We start from the raw sequence: 22029 nt of genomic DNA on the forward strand, positions 1-22029 counted from the left end.
GCTGAGAAGAAGCTTAATAACAAATTAATTGAAATCGAGATGAGTGACATGTGAGAAAACGAAGTTGGCATCTGTTTCCATTAATAGTGATGATAGTAAATATCATCAAAGAGGGGATTGATGGAGCAAGGATTCGCACATAAAGCGACTTGCTCACATTCATGAACCTCGTTAACCTGTAATAGTATTAACCAATCCCGTTTTGTCATTAATATCGCACTTTTACAGTACACGCGGGTGTCCCAGAGACGCTTGCCTATGTGTCTATTAATCTTAACAAAGCTTGCATACTACAGAATGGCTGCTTCGCAGAAATCCAGTCTGCGCATGCGTCGGTCATACCCATGTGATGTGACGCACTCGCAGTTTTGGAGGGATGTTTCGCTCATGCGCTTTATTGCTAAAATGGCCGCTTGTCTTTAAACACGCTCTCTGCTTGCCCATGCCGCTTTGCACTTCTGTCTATTTCTGCATAACTCCTAACCGCTATAGTTATTATAAAGTAAGGGGTGCAGTGTAGATTATCATGGTGTACAGTGTATTCATTTTTTCCTGTGTTTCCAATTTGTTTTCGCTTCCTTTTCATGTACCGTGTATCTGGGGACCTGGGAGTGGGGAGCCTCTCCATCTTAGAAGTCTATGCGGACCCGATCACGTGACATGAGAACCGAGCCTTGCATCAGTGGAACTCAGCCAGCTGGCTACCGAAGCTGAGATGCTCCTGGGAACCTGCCCCTTAACCCAGGGAGAAGAAGCTGAATTTCACCTGAAACTGTTACATTTGTTTCTTTCCACTGTGTGCTCTATTGTTCTCTTCTACACGTATGCCTGGGAACTGGAATGTAAGGGGTGGGTACTGAAAATTGAATATTAAATATGGGAACCCAGAATTTTAGGTGGTGACAATGAACTAACCACCTCTCCTGACCAATCATAAGTTGGGGACCCTGTCACTTGCAACATTTGTGGGTGGTCTAGGGACCCGAAAAGGGTATAACTAGCCTAGTTTTAGCTAGAGAAATTGTCCGACATGTCTGTGTAGCAGACCTGTCACCGACCCTACGAATTCTATAGGTGATTGATACAGAGAGCTGCGGAGCTCTTTGTACGAGATTTCCACAAACTCCAAGGGGTGGAAATAGGCTTAAGTGCTGGCGAAGCACTTTGCTGGGAGATTTGAGAACCCAATCGGGGTTACTGGCGGATTCCGTGCAGAGAGGGGGTAGCGCAGGCGTTGCATCCGAAGCTGCAGGTGTTGGTCGTGCCCTTTGGTGAGCCCAGTCCTGACCCAAATCCTGAGGGGTATCCTGTCCTGATTGCCCGTGAGCTGTACCTGCTCACCTACTGGTATCCTAAATCCTTGAGGGTCCTTGTCCTCGTCTTTCCCCAAACGGACCCGTGGCCAAGGTTAGTCCTCATTCCCGTCCTAGGTAAATATTATCTATGAGTGTTCGTCTTTCTATCCACCTACTCTTTTAATAAAGCCTCTATGCCCATGATACTCTCTCTGTCATCTCGAATGCCGCATATGCAAACTGTTTATTAGTTGTGTTCCCTTTTTCCCTTTCCTGTAGGGCATATTGAAACTGTATGACTTAAATGGTGTGATTAACTGTATTGATGTTTAGGATCAAAGTTTAGTATAATAGATAGACTAAGATTAGGGTTTGAATCACTTATAGGACTTTAGCACTCAACTGACTAATGTTGTTTTGAATCACCTGCCCTAGTATAAGCCTGAATCTGAATAGCATGTTCCTTGTTTCCCTTATCCCGTAGTTTTTTACCTGCACTCAATGGTACTTGCCCTCATCCATTGTTATATTATAGTTGTAATCCTGATTATTGATATTTTGATCTGTATAAGTCTTATACTCTTGTCACTCTGAATTTTACTTACTATATAAAACTTTTAAAACCCTCCAGGTGTCTGTGGTCAATACAATTCAAAGTGTTATAAGATGAATAAAGTGTTTTAGATAATTATCTTATCTCTTGTCCACTGCTAGTTCCTGATTCATCAAGAGAATATGTGCCTGTGGTAAGTCAGGTACATAAGTAGTAGTGTTAAGATAAACACACACAAAGTACTGATAATAGCGTGTAAACCCGCCCGGCTCACAAAAATATTGTCATAATCACTTCATGGGCCCAAGTGCGTGAAATCTGGTAAAACTTAGGGTCGGGCGACCTGCGCGCTCTATCAGCACCACCAAAGGATATCCGACCACACCATAGACCAGCCTCCAACTGCCCCAAGAACAACACGGCACGGACCCAAGACTATAGAACATCAGTAGAGTCGAACCAGGGCCCTTGCCAACAGCATGTTTAAGATGTAAATTTATACTTGCATAGCGCTCTACTCACCCGCAAGGGTCTCAAGGCGCTTGTACGAATACCGCTGTGGAACCCGTCCTGGCTTTCCCTGTGAGGCATCCACTCCTGGGCACCACCAGGGTGGAGGCCAGGCATCCTTAGCGTTGTGGGGGCCGTTGTGGAGATTAAGCAAGCTATTGCCCAGAGTTGCAGAGTGGGACTCTATGATTAGAATAGGCACCGAGGCGAGAATTATCAGGTCCGTGGAATTTTTGAGCCCAAGACTCGCCGAGGCGGGGAATTGACAAAGTTACCAACACAACACCGCCCCTGTGCCTAGTTAGATAATTACAGGAGGAGACAGGTGTTCGACCTGTCACCTCCTGGCCGCGACACTTTCTGCCATTTTAGCCCCTATCGTGGGGGATCCCTGAAGGTTGGGTACCACACAGTGTGAGTCTGAGAGCAGGTGCTGCATGTCTAAAAGGCCCAACAAGCACTGCTCTAGAGACAGAAGTGCCATTTAGCAGATTATCTCACAGTCTTCACTACCTGAAATGTATCCCGATTGCCAGCAGCTGTCTGCAGCCAAGGAGTGTGACCGACTCCAAGAGACTACGAGGGACCAATGGCTAGCAGTCTTTGTATCGCTAGCTGCAGCACTGGGACTCATTAAACTTGGTAAGAGTAAAAAAATGAAAGCTACTGACATTTTAAATGTTCATGCTAAGGTCGGAGTTGAAGTTTTATTATCTGCCAAGGTTTCAGATTGCTATGTGTGACATATTCATAATGTTAGTATAATTTGTAATATTTATGTTTCCCTCATCTTCATTGCTTGGTTTTGCTCGCAAAAAAGCGTCACTCATATTTGTTGAAATGTTACTCATAATTACACTACAATTATGAAAATGTCACACATAGCAATCCGAAACCTTGGTAGCTATGCACAGGCCACCCTAGCTCTAGCAAAGGCAACCTTATTGGCTTAGCCAATGCGACGGTGTTCTATCAAACCATACACTACCATTTTAACCAATCGGAAACCTGTTAGGGCATACATTTAATAGGAACATCGCGTCATACGTCATAGTCAAATGAAACCAAAGAAGTTATAACGACGGTGGTGGCCATCTTGAAATAAATATCTTTCACTTTAATGGTATGGGGTTTCCTCAAGGAAGTTTATAAAACATAAACTACTTCGTTTAATTTAATTTAGGGTATTTTTTTTACTTTCTTTGTAAGTTCTTCAGTTAAAGCAAGTTGACCACACATTTAAAAAAAACTCTAACGCTAAAATAAGAATTTTAAAGCTTGAAAGAGATAACAAATAGAAAATGAAATACAAAAACTAATAACCGCGCCTATAGATAAGCGGTTTGCTGCGCGGTACTTCCACATCACTGCTATGAAAAGCGGAGAAAGAAAACGTTCATGCGCGAAATAGTTTGCTGAGGAATGTCTTTTGACGTCTTACGTCACTTCCGACAAGGCTTTGGCGCGTTGTTTTGGACTCGGGTTACAGTATGTTTGCCTCCCTGTGTCAGTGATCACCCGATTTGCCTCTTGGCGCGGGCATCTCAGAGTGCTGTCTGTTTGGAGTTCGAGAGAGGAGGAGTCAGGAGCGTAAGGCAAGGGCTGGTTGGTCTACTCTGCAGAACGCTTCTGTTGCACGCGGGAGTCCCTAGGTGCCCAGCAGGTTTATTAAGGTAAGATTAGTGGGCACAGTGTCCACTTTTCCTTGTCTGCCGCTGTCATCTGCCTCCCTCTCCTTTTTTCTGTTATCCCCTCTCTTTCTTTGTCTCTCTCGCTGAAACCGTGCTTCAATAAACACCTCTTGCCCTCTGTTTCCTCCACTTTCCTTCTTTCGTTACCTTGTGAAATTGATCCAATCACGAAAGAAACACTCTTGTTGGAAATGTTCCTGACATTTTTCAGTTCCAAAGTGTAGCCTCGAGACGAAGAAAAAAAGGTCCAAAATACGAACAATAAATAAATAAATAAAGCATTACAGGAACCGATGAATGTCGATGCCCATTCTCTACTGAAACATCTGTATAAGAAAGAGAACTGTTGTTTTACCAAAGGATGACAGATCTAGGTCTCTACTGATGTATCACTCCTGTTGATGCAGGGCTGTCATGCAGTTTGGCAGAAATCTACCTGCTGCAGAGTTGATGGTACACAGCCCTTGTCTTCATGATGGTCACTGCCAAGCCACTTTTGACATCCCTGCTTAGGGAGATGTGGTGCCTGCCTGCTGTATGATGACTTGAGGTTGAGAGACCCCTTTGTTTTGGTAAATAGAGTGCAATATCTTAATCTGTTCAGTGACCACTTCTTCACTTTTAACTTGTCAAGTGTGACACATTCAAACAGCCCTACATGTTCGCTATAATGTATTTGTAGAGCACTTGTAGAGAGATGTTTCTTTTTGCTTTAGAGAGATAACACCCTTAAAACCTAACATTGCCTGAGGAAAAAAGGATAGTGATACTTAATAATTAATTAATAATTAAAAAAATCCGGTTTTCAGCTTGTTTTGTTCAGGTTAATCTTGAGGAGGTTGTTGGCCATTCATCCCCTTAAGATGGCGAGGTAATGATCTTCTCTTTAGATTGAGAGACTGTAGCGCAATGGAAAGGTTAAAGATACGCTGAGTGTAATAAGCAAACATTTAAAAGCGGATGCCCTTGCATGTTGGCGCAATTGGGCATTGGTCCACGTGTACATGTTAAACAGAAAAAACAAGAGGATTGACCCTTAAGGGACCCCACAGTCAGTGTTGTATGGCTGTGAAGAGTAGTGGGGTGAATTACAACTTGTGATCTCCCTGAAATGAAAGATGTTATCCACTTCAGGACCACACTGGTCATATCCCCAGCTTCCACTGTCTTGAATAGGATGTTGTGATCCATGGTATCACATGTGTGTGACTAGTGTAAAAGGATTAGCATGCCAGTTTCTCCTTTATCAATAAGCTGGCAAGTTTGCGCCTCAATAGGACCACTAGCTATATGCTATGACTTGGATGAATGCCTGCTTGTTGCCATGCATTAGTCTTACCCTCTGCAAAGCCCTGATGCTAACCCAGGGCAACTTTTTCCATACATTTGTCTATATAAGGGAGCAATTAGGATGGGCCTTAGATTGTTCATATCCTAGACTTCCAGGGTGGGTATCTTCAGCAGAGGTCTCACTAAGTCTACTTTTTCCTGAGGTTTGGAAGAATGCGATGCTGTAAGGAGCTTTTAAAATTTTGATTGTTACTTGGCTAAAAAGTGTGAATTTAGATGCCCTGCTGGAACAGGATGATTTGAGCAACCTGAAGGGTGACTGTTAGTTATGGTCTGCAAGAGTTCCTTCTGTGTTATTTGTGTCAAGTTCTCGATTTTGGCTCCTGTGCAAAATATATTTAAATAGCGAAGTACGCATATGAATTGGATCATTACTTATCAATTTCCATGTAATAAAACAATTTCTGAGATAAAAGGGCAATATTACCACAATGGGCTTGTAATGCTCGTGCTTAGAATTCTATGGCCACAGGTTGTTGTTGTTCAGAGACAAGGGGAAAGAGTTATTTAGAAACGTGGGTGGAATTACGAATTCTGTCATAAAAGCTTTCATTTATGCTTTATATGAGAACATTTTAGAGTGGTAGGCCTTCCTGTGAGATGAAATATTCTCTTATCCATTTCCTTTAGGCTCTCCAACCTTTTAGTTTAAGGTTTTTAACTTATCAGAAAACCAGGGAATATTTCTACTTAGCGTATGCGTAGATTTATGTTCACAAATAGGCAATGTTTCATACAGTGTAAGGAGTGCGAAGTTGAAATGATGAAGCAGTATGTTGGAGTTGGAATCTGGGCGTAGTGCACTTTGTTGGACTCAAAAATTTATTAATGCTGCAGTAAATTGTTCTGGCATGAAAATATTCTCTTGTGCATACTGGTTTTTCATCAAGGGTTTTATGTGAAATCAAGTCCCAAATTGGTTAGACCAAATTTATGGTTTAAGTTTGTGCACTGAAATCGAAGTATCTTAGGCAAATATGGCCTATAGCATATGGCCTTCAATAATTGTAGATTTTGTTGCTGACGTTTGTGATGCTGTTTAAAATGGACTCGAACCATAGGTATAAATCTTCCAAGAGAACCTGATTTTGTCTATCAGTAGTTAAGCTTGAAACTTTCCTTTGCTTTGTGAGACATTCATGCCCATTCTTATTCGTCCTCTTGGATAAAAACGCAGCACTTGCAAATTGGCACTTGTCCTAGTTAAATGTGTTCCAACTATGTGCCGAAGCACTATGCTAGTGGAAGATTTTGGAATTGGACATACAGAGAGTCACTGTCGCAAGCCTTCCAAAATGAACACACACAGCATCAGCTGTACACATGGGACTCTTTCGACTGCCTGGAACACTAGCTACTCTGGGTGGCGCAAGGTTGTATCTTTTGTCTCAGCATGGATACAGAAAACCACAAGATCAAATTCCGCCAACCAGAGTGAGAAATTCAGAGTGAAAATGTACAGTGAGTAGAGATCTATCATCTAAAATCCTTTGACCACACCTCATATCTGATCTGGTTACATAGCCTCAACATACACCATACAAGCTAACCATACTCCATATGCATGGAACGAATGACTGCCTCACCTCCAGACAACAGCTCTTGCAGTTGTAGATACTTATCTATTCCTGATTTTATAAACCAAATACCAAGTGCATTGTTGCATTCCGCGCAGTACATCGCAAATAATGGTAATTCATTGTCCTGCTTGAGAGAGATACAAGAGAGTGCAGCAGTGGCCATTATGTTAGCCGAGAGGTTGGGTCATCTCCAGTGAATGCACACTAAGGCTCTGCTGTGCCGTATACATGAGGCCAAGGGCAGCACCCAAACAGATGTTTGTGCATGGATTCCTCTCAAGGACTCTATCCTAATTTTTTCTTCTGTCTTATTTACTTTATCATGATCAGCAAGAATTGATGCGTCTTCTCAGACAGACAGAATTTCAGATATTGCACGTTCTTTGTGGTTAATTTCTACAAAATCTCAGGCATCATATATCTTCAACAAAATAAGCAGACTTTGCTAAAGCTATTAGTTCCAGCATTGGCTTCGAACTTTTTGGCTTTGTCAGTGCTTGTTTTGTCATGGGTTTTGTAAAAATGTATAGCTGGGAAGCTTCTGGGTCTTCAATAATTAAAACAAATATATTTTTTGATCTAAAAAACACACATTGCCATAGTTGTCCCTGGCATTGAACAAAAATACTTTGCATGCTGATGTGATCCTTGTAAAAGAGCGGACTGCCAATGGCCGTAGTAGTTTGACCCATTGCTGTATGCTGTAGTGGATGGAAGAAAATTTGAACGACACAGGAGCACACCAATGGAAGAAGTCTGCCGTCTGAAAGCCTCTAGAAGCATACAATATATTTATTTTAGTGAAATCAAGAGGTATTGGCACCCGAGCTAACAAGGTTGATGTTTTAAATTAAGGAAATATCCTTAAGAATCTAACACACACTCCTTTTGTGAGTGATAATTAAAACCATATGTTTAAAAAAGGTGGATTGTTTAAAATTATTGAAGTTTTTTTTCTCTTTGTTCTAGGCAAATAATTCCAGTTCAGTCAGAACTTGCAAGGAGATATTACAAGTTTGTAGCTGCCATTGGCCCACGTCACATGTCAGAAAGCTAGTCCTGCCTTTTTAGCCAGCAGCATAATCTATTATGGGACTTATGATTTTTCTTATCACGTTATCGGAATGGGTTCAAAACATCCAGCTTGCATGGTTGGGTAAATGGCCAAGCGGTCTAGTCACATGACAGATCGCCTGTTAACAGGTTCCCTCTGACTAACTTGGTTTACCATTGGCGCAAATGATCAAAGTGGTCCTACTGATGGAAGGAAATACTGTTTTCATGCTCTGGCTTTCATAAAAAAATTAAGCATAGTAAACCTCTATGGTGATTTCTTATGAAACGGTAATAGATTTGCACTAATGGCTGTTGCATTCCTGTTTTAATTTTGCGGTGTTTCCTCTGAATAAATCTTACTGATGAATTTCATCCTAGCTGAAGTATGTCTGGAGTTCCTAATGCTTCCGTACAGAAGGGATATAGCTTAGCAGTTTGCTTCAAAGGGGAAAAGTCTAGTTTGTGCTGGACTTTCACTTTTGGGGTAGGGATTTGGTTGACATGCCAGTGTTGGGCCCCTATTTATTGTGGCACATAAAGCTAAAAACATTGGCTTAGAATGTAGTACATATACATTGCTTATTGAAATATCAGAAACCGATTTCACCAAGAAATGTTGTATTACACATCCACAACATGGCACGTTAGCCTTTGGCAGTGTGGATTGCAATGCATGGGAGATTTTGCAAATGATAGGCGATAGGTGGTGGGTGGTTAAACACTTAATCTAAACATGTTCCCCCCTAGAATGTAAAGTTATTTTTTACAGTTAGGGTAATTTCTTGCTTGAACCTTCATTGTTTATTCCCCAGAAATAGTAGCCAGGTAACATTTTTATCCTCCCCCGCCCCCACATATTGTTGATTGCGAACAGGTTTTTCAGACTCTAGGGTCCTGAGCAAATAGACACTTATTTTTTAAAACTTCGCAAAAGAAAATGTGGAAAAATGTGTATGGTTATTATATTTGTATGGCCTCGCCAAAATGTTTGCTGGGCTTTGTGATATGTTGCTTTTATCCTCTGTTCTGTCTAAGTGACTTTTCCTCTACCTTATGTTTCTGTTGACACTTCACATTTAAAAAAAGAAAAAAACCAACAGACATTACCTCAATGTCTTGCAGTAAAAAAATATGTTTTGGTTTCTTAAGTGATGCATTCGTTCCGCTCAAAATTCCTTGGGTATACAATCGTTCTTTTATCTAATACCACACCAATTGTTTTAGTGTACCCTTCTCATTTGGGTACATAAGCTTCTTTATTACAGGCACCTTCGGTGACCACAAGAGACACGAAGAACATCGTAAATGCCTCGTACATACATGCAATGATTGCTTTTTAGGTTTCGAACCTGGCGAGGGGGGCGAAAGTGCCCCTCCCAGTTTGAAAACTTTTGTCTTCAGTATGGATGTCGGCACAGCCTCTGCCTCTCATTGGCTAGCTCCATAAATGGAGGCTAGCCATTGGGAGACAGAGGCTGTCAATCGCGCTTTCTCTTGAAAACGCGATTCGGGGGCGTTTCTGGTGCTTTTTCTAAGCCCCGCCCCTTTGTCTCGGGCCGCGCTGCGATTGGCTGCCGGCCCGGGACACCCCCGTGACGTCATTCCCGGGCCGCGCTATGATTGGCTGCCGGCCCGGGACATCCCCGTGACGTCAGCCCATCACAGCGCGGCCCGGGACCTGACTTGTTTTTGTTGTCTTCATTTTTTCGTGTAACCAAGACAACCTACAGCTGCTTCACAGATGGGCAGTGTCTCTATGGGGAATGTATGTTGGAACAACGAGCTCCATAATCACGACTTCTCTAACAACGAGGTCGCAATCACGACCTCGTCTAAATCACGACTTTTTTTTACCACGAATTCATTTACCACGTTTTTTCGTGGTAAAGGAATGTGTGTTAAAAAAATGCTTTAAATCTAGTTTCTCCGATTCCCCCCACCCCTTAAAAACAAATTACACCCACCCTATAAATAGATATGATTACCCATACACCCGTTGTTCAGGATGTTTCCCGTTCTCGCTGGCATGCTTCATAGTGAGCTGATGACCCCATAGAACCACAACGACAAGAAATGTCTGCACCCGCGGTGCTACTTTCATCAGAGGGCTCCGAAAGTTGTGTACTTGCAATTCAATCCACTACGTAAATTCATCTAACTGCAACTCCCTCCTTTGACAATAGTGTGATCCTGGGCCAAACACGCTGGGCATGAGTCTCAAAGAAAATGTTTTTGAAGGAAATGCTGCATTCTCTTTTCGTACATCGTTTCCCTCAACCTGCGGGTCCCAGTCACATTATTTCCTAACAGCGCTTTAGTACTTGTGATGTTTAAGAGCTGTACGAATAATATTAATTAAACATATATACACTGTTTAATTAATTTTCGCATAAAGGTGCAGTCTTACCTGCTACCTAAATTAGGGCCCCTGCCTGGAAGATTAGCAGAGCTCTGCAGATTAAAGCCAGCATCCTTCTGCCGATTCTCTCTTCATCCCTAGAACAATCAGTAGCAGAAATATTCTGGGATGTTGTTGAATTTTAAAAGTAGGATGCCACATGCACAAAGTGTGATTAACACGTTTTCTCTCGGCACTGAACAGTCAACTAAACAGTCGCTGTCCCGAGAGAGCAGCAGGGATACGTGGCTCATTTTCGTTGTAAAGGAATTTGTTGTTAATAAAGTCGTGATAAAGTGTTTGGTCGTTGTTCGGGACTCGTGGTTCAGGACATTCGTAATTCATACTTCGTTGTTAAGGATGTTTCCCCTCTATGGGGTATGACTGATGACCTGTGCCTTCACCGTAGCAACCCAACACGACCGAGACTAGTGGTTGTGATATGTCACGACAGGCGCTGCCGACCTTTTTACACACGCACTGCTTCTCTCTCAGCAGACACATCTGCAGTCGTGAAGAGGCGCCGCTCTTGGTACATGCGTGGGGGCGGGTGTGGTCTGTATGGGGGGGGGGGGGGGGCGGGAGGGGAGACTGGCCTCGCGTGACGTGTTCGGCGCCGCGCGCAAGGGTTAAAAGCGCGGATTCGATTGGCCTCTGGCACCCTCGAGAAGGCGTCAATGCAGCTCTCATGCACACTTTGTGATAAGTGTAAATCATTATCTGCAGGGACTGCTGAGGCTGCACAACCGTCTGCCACCTCTGCTAACAATTCCATCCGAGCCTGGTCACCATAACTCGGAGCCTGTAAAAAATAGAAATACTTTGTTTTTAAAGTAGCGCTTCACCCCAAACCTGCTGTTTCTAAGCGCTATAAATCGCAAGTGTTGTTATTATGCAATACACGCCACTCGATGTATTGACCACGGAAGGCTTGGCAGCTATATTGGCCTTAGCAGATTCAGACTTAAAGCCTCAACCACCAAGCAGCTCACTGGCGCGTGCTTATCTCACTGAGCCGTAATGCCAGCTTGACTGCGCCTAAGCCCACAACAGACACCGTTCCCTTATTTTCTAGCACCAAGACACCTTTGCAAGGGCGGACAAATCCTCCCCTGGAGAGCCTGATTAGATACAAAAATCACCCCTGAAATCCCTGTGTTCTGGCGCCAGTGTCACGCTCTCCCGACCTTTGCACAAAACAAGAACGTTTATGTTGTGTAAATTTCTTATAGTACAAAAACCTGAAATAGACCAAAATAAATCTAAATATCAGTTTGCACCTCTTACGCGGCCACACTGTACTTTCGAACTGTTGCAGTGTTACATTTTTGTTTAATTTAAGAATACGTTTAACATTCATAGCACTGAATGTACAGGAGGGGCTCGGGGATGGTGTGAAGGATTGCTAAGAGAGCGGATGAAAAAAGTGTATTAGTGTCATACATCAGAAATTGAGTATGCCTTTCCCGAAAATTAATACAATTGTATTCCTCTTTTCATTAATAGACAACTGGCACTGCTGGAAACAATGGGCTGTTTGTGCAGCGAGCACATCCGGGCAGGCATTTGTTGCACAGTTATCCGATTCACATCAATGCCTACCAGCTGATGGTAACACGCCCTCATTTTGAAAGAACGACTCCCTCCTCGGAATAAAGTGATTTATCACCAAGAATCAATCGTCAGCAATTAAATACACAGATGCAGATAGCCAAGGGTGGTAAATAAACTAATGAGAACTTGGGGAGCAGTTGCTACTCGTGCTGCCAACTGGCAAAAATCTTTCATTCTATTGAAAGTAGTAACAAACAATAACATTTCATAAAGACCAAATATGCTGAGCACAGAAAAATTCCAGTGAATGTGCTTATCATCTTGTGAAATGTCAGGGCGCGCTTAATTTGTTTTAAAGCAGGAATGTGTAAATGCGCAAGTAGCCTTGGCACCATGTTTTTTGGTTCTGGGCTTTCCATTGAAAATGAATGCACTCTGGGAATTGTAGTTCTTGTTTGCTTCAACTATTCAATGCATATAATAATAACAAGTACTTGTAAAGGAAAAGCTCAGGCCTGGGCACACAGTGTTGTAGATGGATGGAAAATCTAAGTGCCTCACATATCATTATTAAATACATGAAGGCCTTGAATTACAGAGCTGCACATTAGAGACGAGGGGCAAAGGATGGAATGATCTTGCAAGGTACTTGGCGCTGTTGCTGTTATTCACAGGTAATCATTCCAAACAAGGCAATGATTTAATAGGGATGTAAACTGAAATATTATGTTTTTTCCTGTGGTACCTTTTCTCCATCAGGAGCACAGGGAGTGACGCCTCATGTGCTGACCATTTGCACTTTTGGCACAATAGATGGCCCCTCCCCCTAAATTATGAGCGATTAGTCTCAGTGTGTTGTGTCAAGAAGGGGGAGGGGTGGGGGCACATTATCCGTTTCGGTACAGGGAGAGCACGCTTTCATCCCGCATTGTGGCCCAGGCTCAGAGCCCGACCAGAGGTAGGTAGCCGGGAGTCCAGCTGCAGGCTGCTCGGGTGACACAGGCCGCCCAACTCGCCCTTCTTCCTTCACTTGGCCGCTGAGCTCGGAGGTCGTGGGCTGGGATTTCAGCAATGTATAAAATGGAGCCATTCAAGTGCGCGTCCTTTATTAAATTATCCCATCGTGATAAAAGTGGGGTCGTCCCCCTAACCACTACTTTTTTTTTTTTTTTATCAATGTGGCACTCGCCTGTGACAATACACTGTTGCACATCATGTATGCCAGGTGATAATAAACTGGTTTGAAAGATTAGGCAAGAGGGGGTGGGTACAGAAATTGAAAAAAAAAATACACAATAATTATTGTTGTACAACGAGGTTCGCAAGCACGCGAGCGCACACCCACAAACATTAACATATACAGTAATAAAAACAAGTTTATCAGCTGATTGCAGTATACTCCACCCAATCTCTTTCTCTCTTTATTCTCGTCTCTTTGCCCCCCTCCGCTTTCTTCCTTTTAATATAAACAGATCTAGTAATCTAAACTTCCAGTGACTCTGCCAGTCTCTCCTCTCTGTCTCATCTGCGTGTCCTCTCTCTATCCCCACTTGGGTGTGCCTAACCTCACTCTTTCCCTGCTTCCCCAATATCTCCACCCTTTCTCCCCCTCTGTTTCCCGCCCCGGACAAGCTTCTCGACATCCCCAATGTTTATGCTGCAACTAAATCGGTCTGCTGGCAAAAAATACGATTATAACAACTAAATAGGCTATCATGACGTTTCTTTGCACATGAATGTTTGTTATTCCTGATGGTTTTTGATAGGGTGCAAGTCACATTATGAAAAAAAACCAACAACCCTCCAGGCTTTCCACTGCTAATTACCAATGTTTCCACTAGGCTCGCCCCTCCCCTTTTCTCGAAATATGCTTCATTCGAGCAAATGACGCACCTCTGAAGTGACATCAGCTCACCCAGACAGTCTCACAACATCCCAGTGGTGTGAGCCCGAGCGGCAGGATAATGCCACATTATCAACTATTTTCTCTCCTTTTCCCAGAACTGCTAGTCGTTCCACGGTGCTCGCCACACCCTGGCTCGGCTCATCCGAACACCCTTTTGGGTGTGAGAAAAGTGGTACCCAAACTCGGCAGGCTAAGCATTCAACCTACGTGAACCGGAGCCTTGTATATTTTAAAAAAACAACTAAGTAAAACGCGCCCTCACAACGAGGCCCTGGCACAATAAACTTACAGTGAAAAGGGAAGAAAACCCATAATAAGGGACACTCCAAGCAAGCACAAAATCAGCACTGGTATAGAAAGACAGTGCTTTAAATGGGCCGGTACTGTGCACCTGCACTTGGTTTTATTTTGAGAGAGAGCGTACCTGCTCTTCTCAAGAGAAACATAATACTTTTACTTGGAAAGTAGCAGCACTTCCCAGAAACAAGCCCTTCTATTTTTCCTGCACCTCTATTTTTCCATTTTAAGCACAGAGGAAAATCCTTCAATTCATTGGTCAGTCGTGTGGGCCTGGAGAACACATTTAGTAAATGAAGAAAGACGCATTGCCATGAACGTGCTCTTTGCCAATGAGGGTGTGTGTTTTTATGTCCACGTGTTGTATACTTTGGGTGGGGAATTACCCCGAATGCCTCTCTTGAACAGTGATCTTGAACTTGTCTTTTCATTTGGATTTTCTGCAGCCTGTAGTATTTAGTGCACAATTACATCTTAATGTTATCATCGTTTCAGATCCCATAAGGAATTTTCTGAAGATATTACTCTATAGGTGTGATAATAAACATCCTTACCTAAATGTGTATTATCATTTGTTTAATCCTAGGCTACTGCGCTTTATTTGGAATTGAACCCATCGGAGTGGTTGAAGGTTATGCCATTAAGTTTGGCAACTGCTACCACCATTGTATGTTTTATGCTAGACGATGATGGATTGGCATAACCTGTTCAAAGTCACTCTTTGATATTGTATGAAAACGTGGGCTGAAATAGGAAGTACAAACTGGGTGTCAATTCAGTGTATGAACATATTGTCAGGTTCATGTTTGGTTACAATTGGTTATTACTAATATTTTAAGGCACATAAATGCAGGGCAGGTTAGTGGTTGTGTGAGGATGGAATATATGAATGTGTTAGAAGTGTAATATGTAATATGCTATTTATTACCAGTTCTGACTGTGAGGAGAGATGTCTTGACTCACAAGAGTTGAAACCTCAAGGGTGTCACAGAGGCGCTTCCTTCCTCAATTTTGTTAATTTAATGGCACAGTACTTTTGGCAGTTCTGTTTACGGCTTATGTCTTGCAGCTTTCTATGTGCAGACGTTATACATTAATTTTAGCCAGAACCATACCATAAGCGGTTCCAAACTCCTAGAAGATTTAAGCATGGAGTAACACATTTTGTGGCATAAGACAAAACATTTTTGTGGCACAGAATATATTTTTGGGAGCATTTATGTGCTATTTAACTTTTTGATTTACACTCATTTTATGCGTAATTCCATGTTTGTTTTATGCGTAATTCCCTTTTCAGCGCTTCTGTGTCTTAAAATGTATAGAAACACATTCAAAAGAGCACATGAAATGGTGTCGAACTTCCTTTCAATGCTCATTCGAAGTCAAATATTGGTGTACACCTAGAAATACCACTCTCATGGAAAAAGAACATTGTGTTTTTTAACACAAAAAGCGCCTGAACAGGTGTGTGTGGCTCTGAGTGTGTGTGTGTGGCTCTGAGTGTGTGTGTGTGGCTCTGAGTTTGTGTGTGTGGTTCTGAGTGTGTGTGTGTGGCTCTGAGTGTGTGTGCGTGGCTCAGTGTGTGTGCGTGGCTCAGTGTGTGTGCGTGGCTCAGTGTGTGTGCGTGGCTCAGTGTGTGTGCGTGGCTCTGTGTGTGTGTGGCTCTGTGTGTGTGTGTGTATGCAAATGCAATAGATCTCGCATTTGCGAGACAATAAGCTATTGGCATTTTAAATGACTGCCATTTATTTATCTGTTTTCAAAACCAACACATAAATAAAAATGTTGTCATTAACAATGCCAATAGCTCTAACTTTTGCAAAGGCGAAACCGTTGCATTGTAAATGCTTGTTGTTTTTCTCTGCAATCACGAAAAAACCATTTGTGTTGAATCACATGTTGGTTGCATGTTTTATATTTGACTCTGTACAAAAGTAACCTGTGTTTCAAACACAATTGTTTTACTAGGACCCCGCCCGCCCAAATTAAATTGATATATGTTTGAACCCAAATACTAAAATGGGTGTTTCTTGCTACTTTGCTTAATATTGCATTGGTACTTTGACTTCTTCCTTGACGGACTATTGACTCTACTTAAGACCAGTTCCACCGGCAGGTCACTGCAGGTTTAGCATATCCTGTGTTCTATACATTGGAAACTAACAAAGCGATGGGCGTCATTTTTTCCATAACTGCTGAGCCACAAAAAATGGGAATTAACCAATACATTGGACCCTTCCCAAATTTCTACACACCCTTATGTAGTAATATGTACACATAAGTGAATGTACAGTGTTGTGCCACAAGAATTGCATATACTGCTGTTGCTCCCTAATAATGCTTAATTTCCACCCATTCTTAATTTATTCTGTTTAAAAAAAATTCTCATCAGGTTTAAGATTTACGATTTTTTTCGCTCAATGAGAAATTATCTTACTGCCCCCTTCCAAAGGTAGTGAGTAAAATATGCACACTTAGAATACTTTTACAGAGATCAGATTATTGATAGAGCCTAGATTTCTATGAGCCTCTTTTAATATACAACAATGGATCCGTTGCAGTCCTGTATGAACAAAGAATACATTTTGTGTGATATTTGATGCATAAACATTGCTTTGTAAGACTTTGATGTTTTTACCTTGATCATTTTTATGTAATATTTTCTTGGCAGTGGAGATTGTCATCCACTGCTTTCCACACTGAGAACCTGATCTCCTACTTGTAAATTTGAGAACCCATCTCTTTTTTTATGTGTGACCTAGAGAAAGCTTTAAGGTGTTTCACCAATCTCATGTTTAATAAAATAATATATATATATATATATATGCGTGGCAACTTCTGTTTTCACGGCGATTCCACACCAAACAGACAAAGGACCCCAAAGCAGCAGATGTGTTTCAGTGGGAAGATTTATTTGCTCTTTCAAAATGGTATTCCAGCCATGTCGCGTTTCGGTTAACTAGTAACCTTGATCACATAGCGACATTGCAGTTTGTTACATTTTTAAATACTCATTTTTCAAACATTTCAGTCATGTGATGATAAACAGTGAAAAAATACTTCTGTTGACCTTATGTATCAATGGCGACCAGTTTAAGCATTGTATAGGTTCTGGTTTGTGATGTTAAGTTCATCTTGCTGCATAAATGCATTATAAAACAATGTGCAACATTACGCAATAAATAACTAAAAATTGTATATAAAGAGACTTAATTCTCATTTTCATTATTTTTGCAATAATATATTTTTAAGCGCAGTATTCCTTTATATATGATGTAGATACCAGCATAAATACCTAAGATTGGTATGTGCAATATAACGTATAGGTTAAGTAAACATCTCATATTAAAAACTCTATAAAAATGTTCAATATGGAGTTAAAACATATCGGCATGAATGCCTATAAAACCAATATGTGCAAAATCACGCTTTGTAGTGCAAATCATGCTTCTGTGCAATTGCTGCGACTAAATAAATTATTAAATAACAAACCATTTTTATCAGAACCTTATTCACAATGTAAACTGTAATAATCATTTCAAATGAGCTAAAATTGGGTTACATGGTGTTAAAAAATCCAAGCCTGGATATCTAAAACCACCCCCCCTAAAAGCTCATAAGATATTGAAATTCATTGAGTCAACAGAAAGTGCATAGTGCTGTGCAAAAATGAAAAAATAAGTGAATTTTTTAAAATTAGAGATTAGAGGTTAATAACATTTTTTACACAATATTCTTCAAATGTTTTCAAGTCAACTTCTGCTTCAAATTTCATAACAGATCTACTACAGAAATGTGTGCATGTCTTCGGTGGTATTTAATCCATTGGGAGACTTACTATTAAGGTTAAGTATATATTTAGTCTCCAACTGCCTTAGCATATTTTCTCTATCCCCACCTCTTTTTGGAATAGGTACTGCATCGATAACATAATAGGATAGACACTTGATGTTTTTGTCATGTATCGACTTAAAGTGTCTAGCTACCGGGTAGGTGGGGTCGCTGTTGATGATGGCTCTAATATGTTGTAATATTCTCACGTGCACCGGCTTTATGGTGCTGCCCACGTACCTGAGGCTGCAGGTGCACGTGAGAACATACACAGCGAATTCTGTGTGGCAATCAAAATTCCCCTTTATTTTTAACTCATTCTTACTAAAGGGTGTGCTGTATTTGTTGGTATTTACACCAAAGGTACATGCTCGACATGTGGAGCATTTGAAGAAGCCTTGCTTAACAGGCATCCAAGTGGGAGCAGCTACCCTAGCCCCTACTGGTTGTGTCAGCTGAACAGCCATGTTCTTACACACATATATATATATATATATATTTATTTAAAATTTAATTTATTTAAAGAAATATATATATATTTATATTTCTTTATACATACAATGACTTTCTGTGAGCCCTCTTCATCCGTTGGTCATTCCCACTTTGTGTCATTCACATTTTTCTTCCAAGGCATACAGCAATGCATTGAGGGTCAGTTCTGCTCACTTCATCCAATGGCTGTCTTGTACGTTGAGTGATTGCGTTTTGACTGATCACTTATACACAGTTGCCTAAAAATCTGTGTCCTGCAGTGTTGCGACTAATGTGCCATGCCTGCTTGGCCACTCCTTTGTATTTATATATTTTTTATTTTGCAAGGTTTATTTTGTTTCATATTGTCTATGTTGGAAAACAATGTTGCAGGCTTGCCAAGGCCAGATCGTTTGGCTTTGCCAATGCGCTTTATTTATTGATCTTTTGTTATTGTTTGTGGGTTTGATAGATTTGTTACTTTTGACAAATTGACACATTTCTTTTATCAAATAGATGGACCAAAGGTATTGAAAGATATATATTGTTTAAAGGCTTTCTGGGTAAGGTGGTAAACAATTGCCAATGGAGTCAGGGACTAGAGCGTTACTCAGCAGCACACTTACAATGCTGTTAACTTGTCAAGTTCCCTAATGAACAGAAGCAGTAGAACATGTGAAATCGACAAGTGTTTTGTTGAGATGGTTAGTTGATCAAGAAAGAGGCTGCTACTTCAGCCATGTCCCTTCAAAGTGCTGCTGACTTTATAAGTCATTCGCTGAATGGCTTTGAAAGTTTGTAGTGATGTTGATTGCGCTTCGCTTCTGATTGTCATATCAATGTCTGAGAGAGTTCTATGAGCCCGCGTTATGATAATGCATTTGTGTATTTTTACTTGAAATTGATGCATGTAAGAAATGCTTAGAACTATTGAAATTATGTTGATCACTGTGTTTATGTGATAACGTCAAGATTTCTTCACACAAGCAATCCTGTTAATGATATGATGTTCGATGTGCTTTAAAATCCAGTGGTGTGTGAAGATGGGAATACAGGGTTTGCTGCAGTTCCTCAAAGAAGCCTCTGAACCCATCCATGTGAAGAAGTACAAGGGGCAAACCGTGGCAGTGGATACATACTGCTGGATCCATAAGGGGGCTTTTGCCTGTGCAGAGAAACTCGCTAAGGGAGAACCTACAGATCAGTAAGTTTACCTGAATATCTTTGTACTGCATTTTGGGGAGTCTCAGCGCTTTATTTACATGTACTCAGCAGAGTAGCAGTTGCCAGTTTCACTTAGGAGAACTCGTGATTATAATACATTTTCACTTCCCTTTTTTAAGGTCAAGTGCGAAGATATGATTTACACTTAAGTTGTCCACCTGTGTACTCTCTGTTTGCATATTTCATCTGCAGCTGCTCTGACTTTTCATTTAGATAAATTAAGTTCATACTTGAATGACCTAAACATGCCCTGGTGAATGAAGAAAAAATTATTATGGGGCACTATGACAGTGCCAACTGTCATATTTAATCTATTGCTATTCCCAGAGTCAGGAGCCAGCTTGAATCATTTTCAGGTAATCAGAAAGTACGAGGTATAATGGAAAACAGAGAACGTACACACTGTGTTCATTCAGATAGAATATCGTATAGATGTTCTTAGATATGGAATGACCAGCCTTGTACAAAGAAAGCAAATGATTTGTAAAATAAAACATTCATTTTTATTGGTACATTTTTAGGTCTCGCCTATCCCAATCCGCAAGGAATGGATAGGGGAGAATTATAGGGTTGGATCAGGAAAGCAAAACCAGGCGGCGGATTTCGACGAGTGCATGTGTCCGTGCACGCGCTTCCATCCGCCTTCCTCGCATCATTGCCACCAGCAGCTTCACTTTGATTCGCTCCGCCCCCTGCTGCACGCGCTTTCCATCCGCCTGCCTCGCGCATCCACATCAAAGCCATCTGTTGCTTCTCCAGCGTGCTCGGCCTCACTTCTCCACTTCTCCTCCCCCCTCCTAATTACATCCCTGTTGTGTACAAGTGGTGTACTTGTTTGACGTTTTCGCATTACATCAGCACACATCTTATGGGAGATAAGTGGTGTCATCTCATGCAGCTGTATGTACCCTTACCGCCTCTGTGACTTAAATGACACCTAAAATCACAGTTATTTAAAAGTAGGAAGCTCGCCTTATTTCATACATTTTTTTTGTTTGCATGTTTTTTTTGTACTCCCTCTAAGGGTTTCAGCCCCAGATGGATCTCTGTGCCTTGCTGTTCTTCTCAGTGTAGCACGATTTTCCTCGCCCAGCCCATACTGGCTAGGGAACAGCACCTCAGACTACCATTCTCTTTGCATGCACACTAGTCTCTCCCATGAAGGCCTTCACTCTGTGGCCTTGAAGTGACCCTGCTGTTTTAGAGGCAGACCAATCCTTGGCATTACATCTGAGGTTTGCGTCTCTGTAGAACTCTGGATTCATTTCTGCCCTCCACAAGAGCCGCTTCTGCAGCAGCCAGATTATCCACGGCCCGGTGGTGGTGTTGTGAGGGGGTGGGGGGCTGGGAGGGATGCCAGTCAAATAAATCCTTACTTCATAATGCAAAGACTTACAGTTCAGCCTCGGGGGCTGACCCCTTGGCAGGGATATGTTGTTCTTAGTCGCCGCGTCTTCCGCTCATACTTTTGTGCTTGGTACTTCTAATGGTGGAAATACCTCTTGCTGATCCATCTCCGCATTATTTATTGAAACTGTTGCATCTGATTGGTTTATGCAACAAAACTGATTCCGCAGCTACCAAACACTTCAGACGTCAGACGAGTGTGCCGTTGCTATGCATCAAATCACAATCACTTTCCGAAAACAAAAGTAATACAAACGTAGCTGTCTATTATTGAGCAACTTATTAAAATGACCACTACCATTAAGCTACTCGCAGTGCCCTTGATGTATAGAGCTATGATTTTTGCACGCGCTTTCCATCCGCCTGCCACGCGCGTCTACATCAAAGCCATCTATTGCTTCCCCAGCGTGCTCGGCCTCACTTCTCCTCTAAAACTTCTTTCGGCGATGTCACCAGCAACATATTCTCGTTCTAAGCTAGTAGTGCCTTTGCTGTGCACTAATAAGAATCACTTCACAATTATGTACCTTAAAACTAAGTCTGGTTCCTGTGCCTGTTATAAGTACATCGGCTCGCTAGAAGGTACCTGTTATATTAAAATGATGTGCAAGTCGGTTTTTTTAAATTTAAAAACAGCCATACATCCCGGAGGCTAGGCAGCATTATAAAGCAATTTGGAGGTGTGCACAAAACAGTAAAAGGAGCAATCCGGTTTAATTTGATAGTTTTGAAAATAAACTCAATGAACAAAGAGAAACCAGGGAGGGACAAGGAAAAGAAGGAAAAGGGAAGAAAGAAGGGGGAGAAGAAGAAGAAGAAGATGGCAAGGCAAAGGAGCATAGAAATTCGGTAAGGCACATATCCAGGGGGAGAGGTAGGAGCACTAGCATCATGAAATAACCATTT

At 41.7% G+C, this 22029-nt stretch overlaps 1 protein-coding gene across 1 annotated transcript in view; it reads left to right on the forward strand.

Moving 5' to 3' along the window:
* The first annotated feature begins 3758 nt into the window (after positions 1-3758).
* The window catches only part of EXO1 (exonuclease 1), a 237624-nt gene continuing 219353 nt past the window's right edge, over positions 3759-22029 (forward strand). Inside the window, exons 1-2 of the mRNA XM_086927581.1 lie at positions 3759-4031; positions 19524-19696. Of these exons, the coding sequence (XP_086783707.1) occupies positions 19536-19696 (161 nt within the window). The 5' untranslated portion in view covers positions 3759-4031; positions 19524-19535. The remainder of the gene's footprint in view (positions 4032-19523; positions 19697-22029) is intronic.

This window comes from Lissotriton vulgaris, chromosome 6 (assembly GCF_964263255.1).
Source record: "Lissotriton vulgaris chromosome 6, aLisVul1.2, whole genome shotgun sequence".
NCBI lineage: Eukaryota > Metazoa > Chordata > Amphibia > Caudata > Salamandridae > Lissotriton > Lissotriton vulgaris.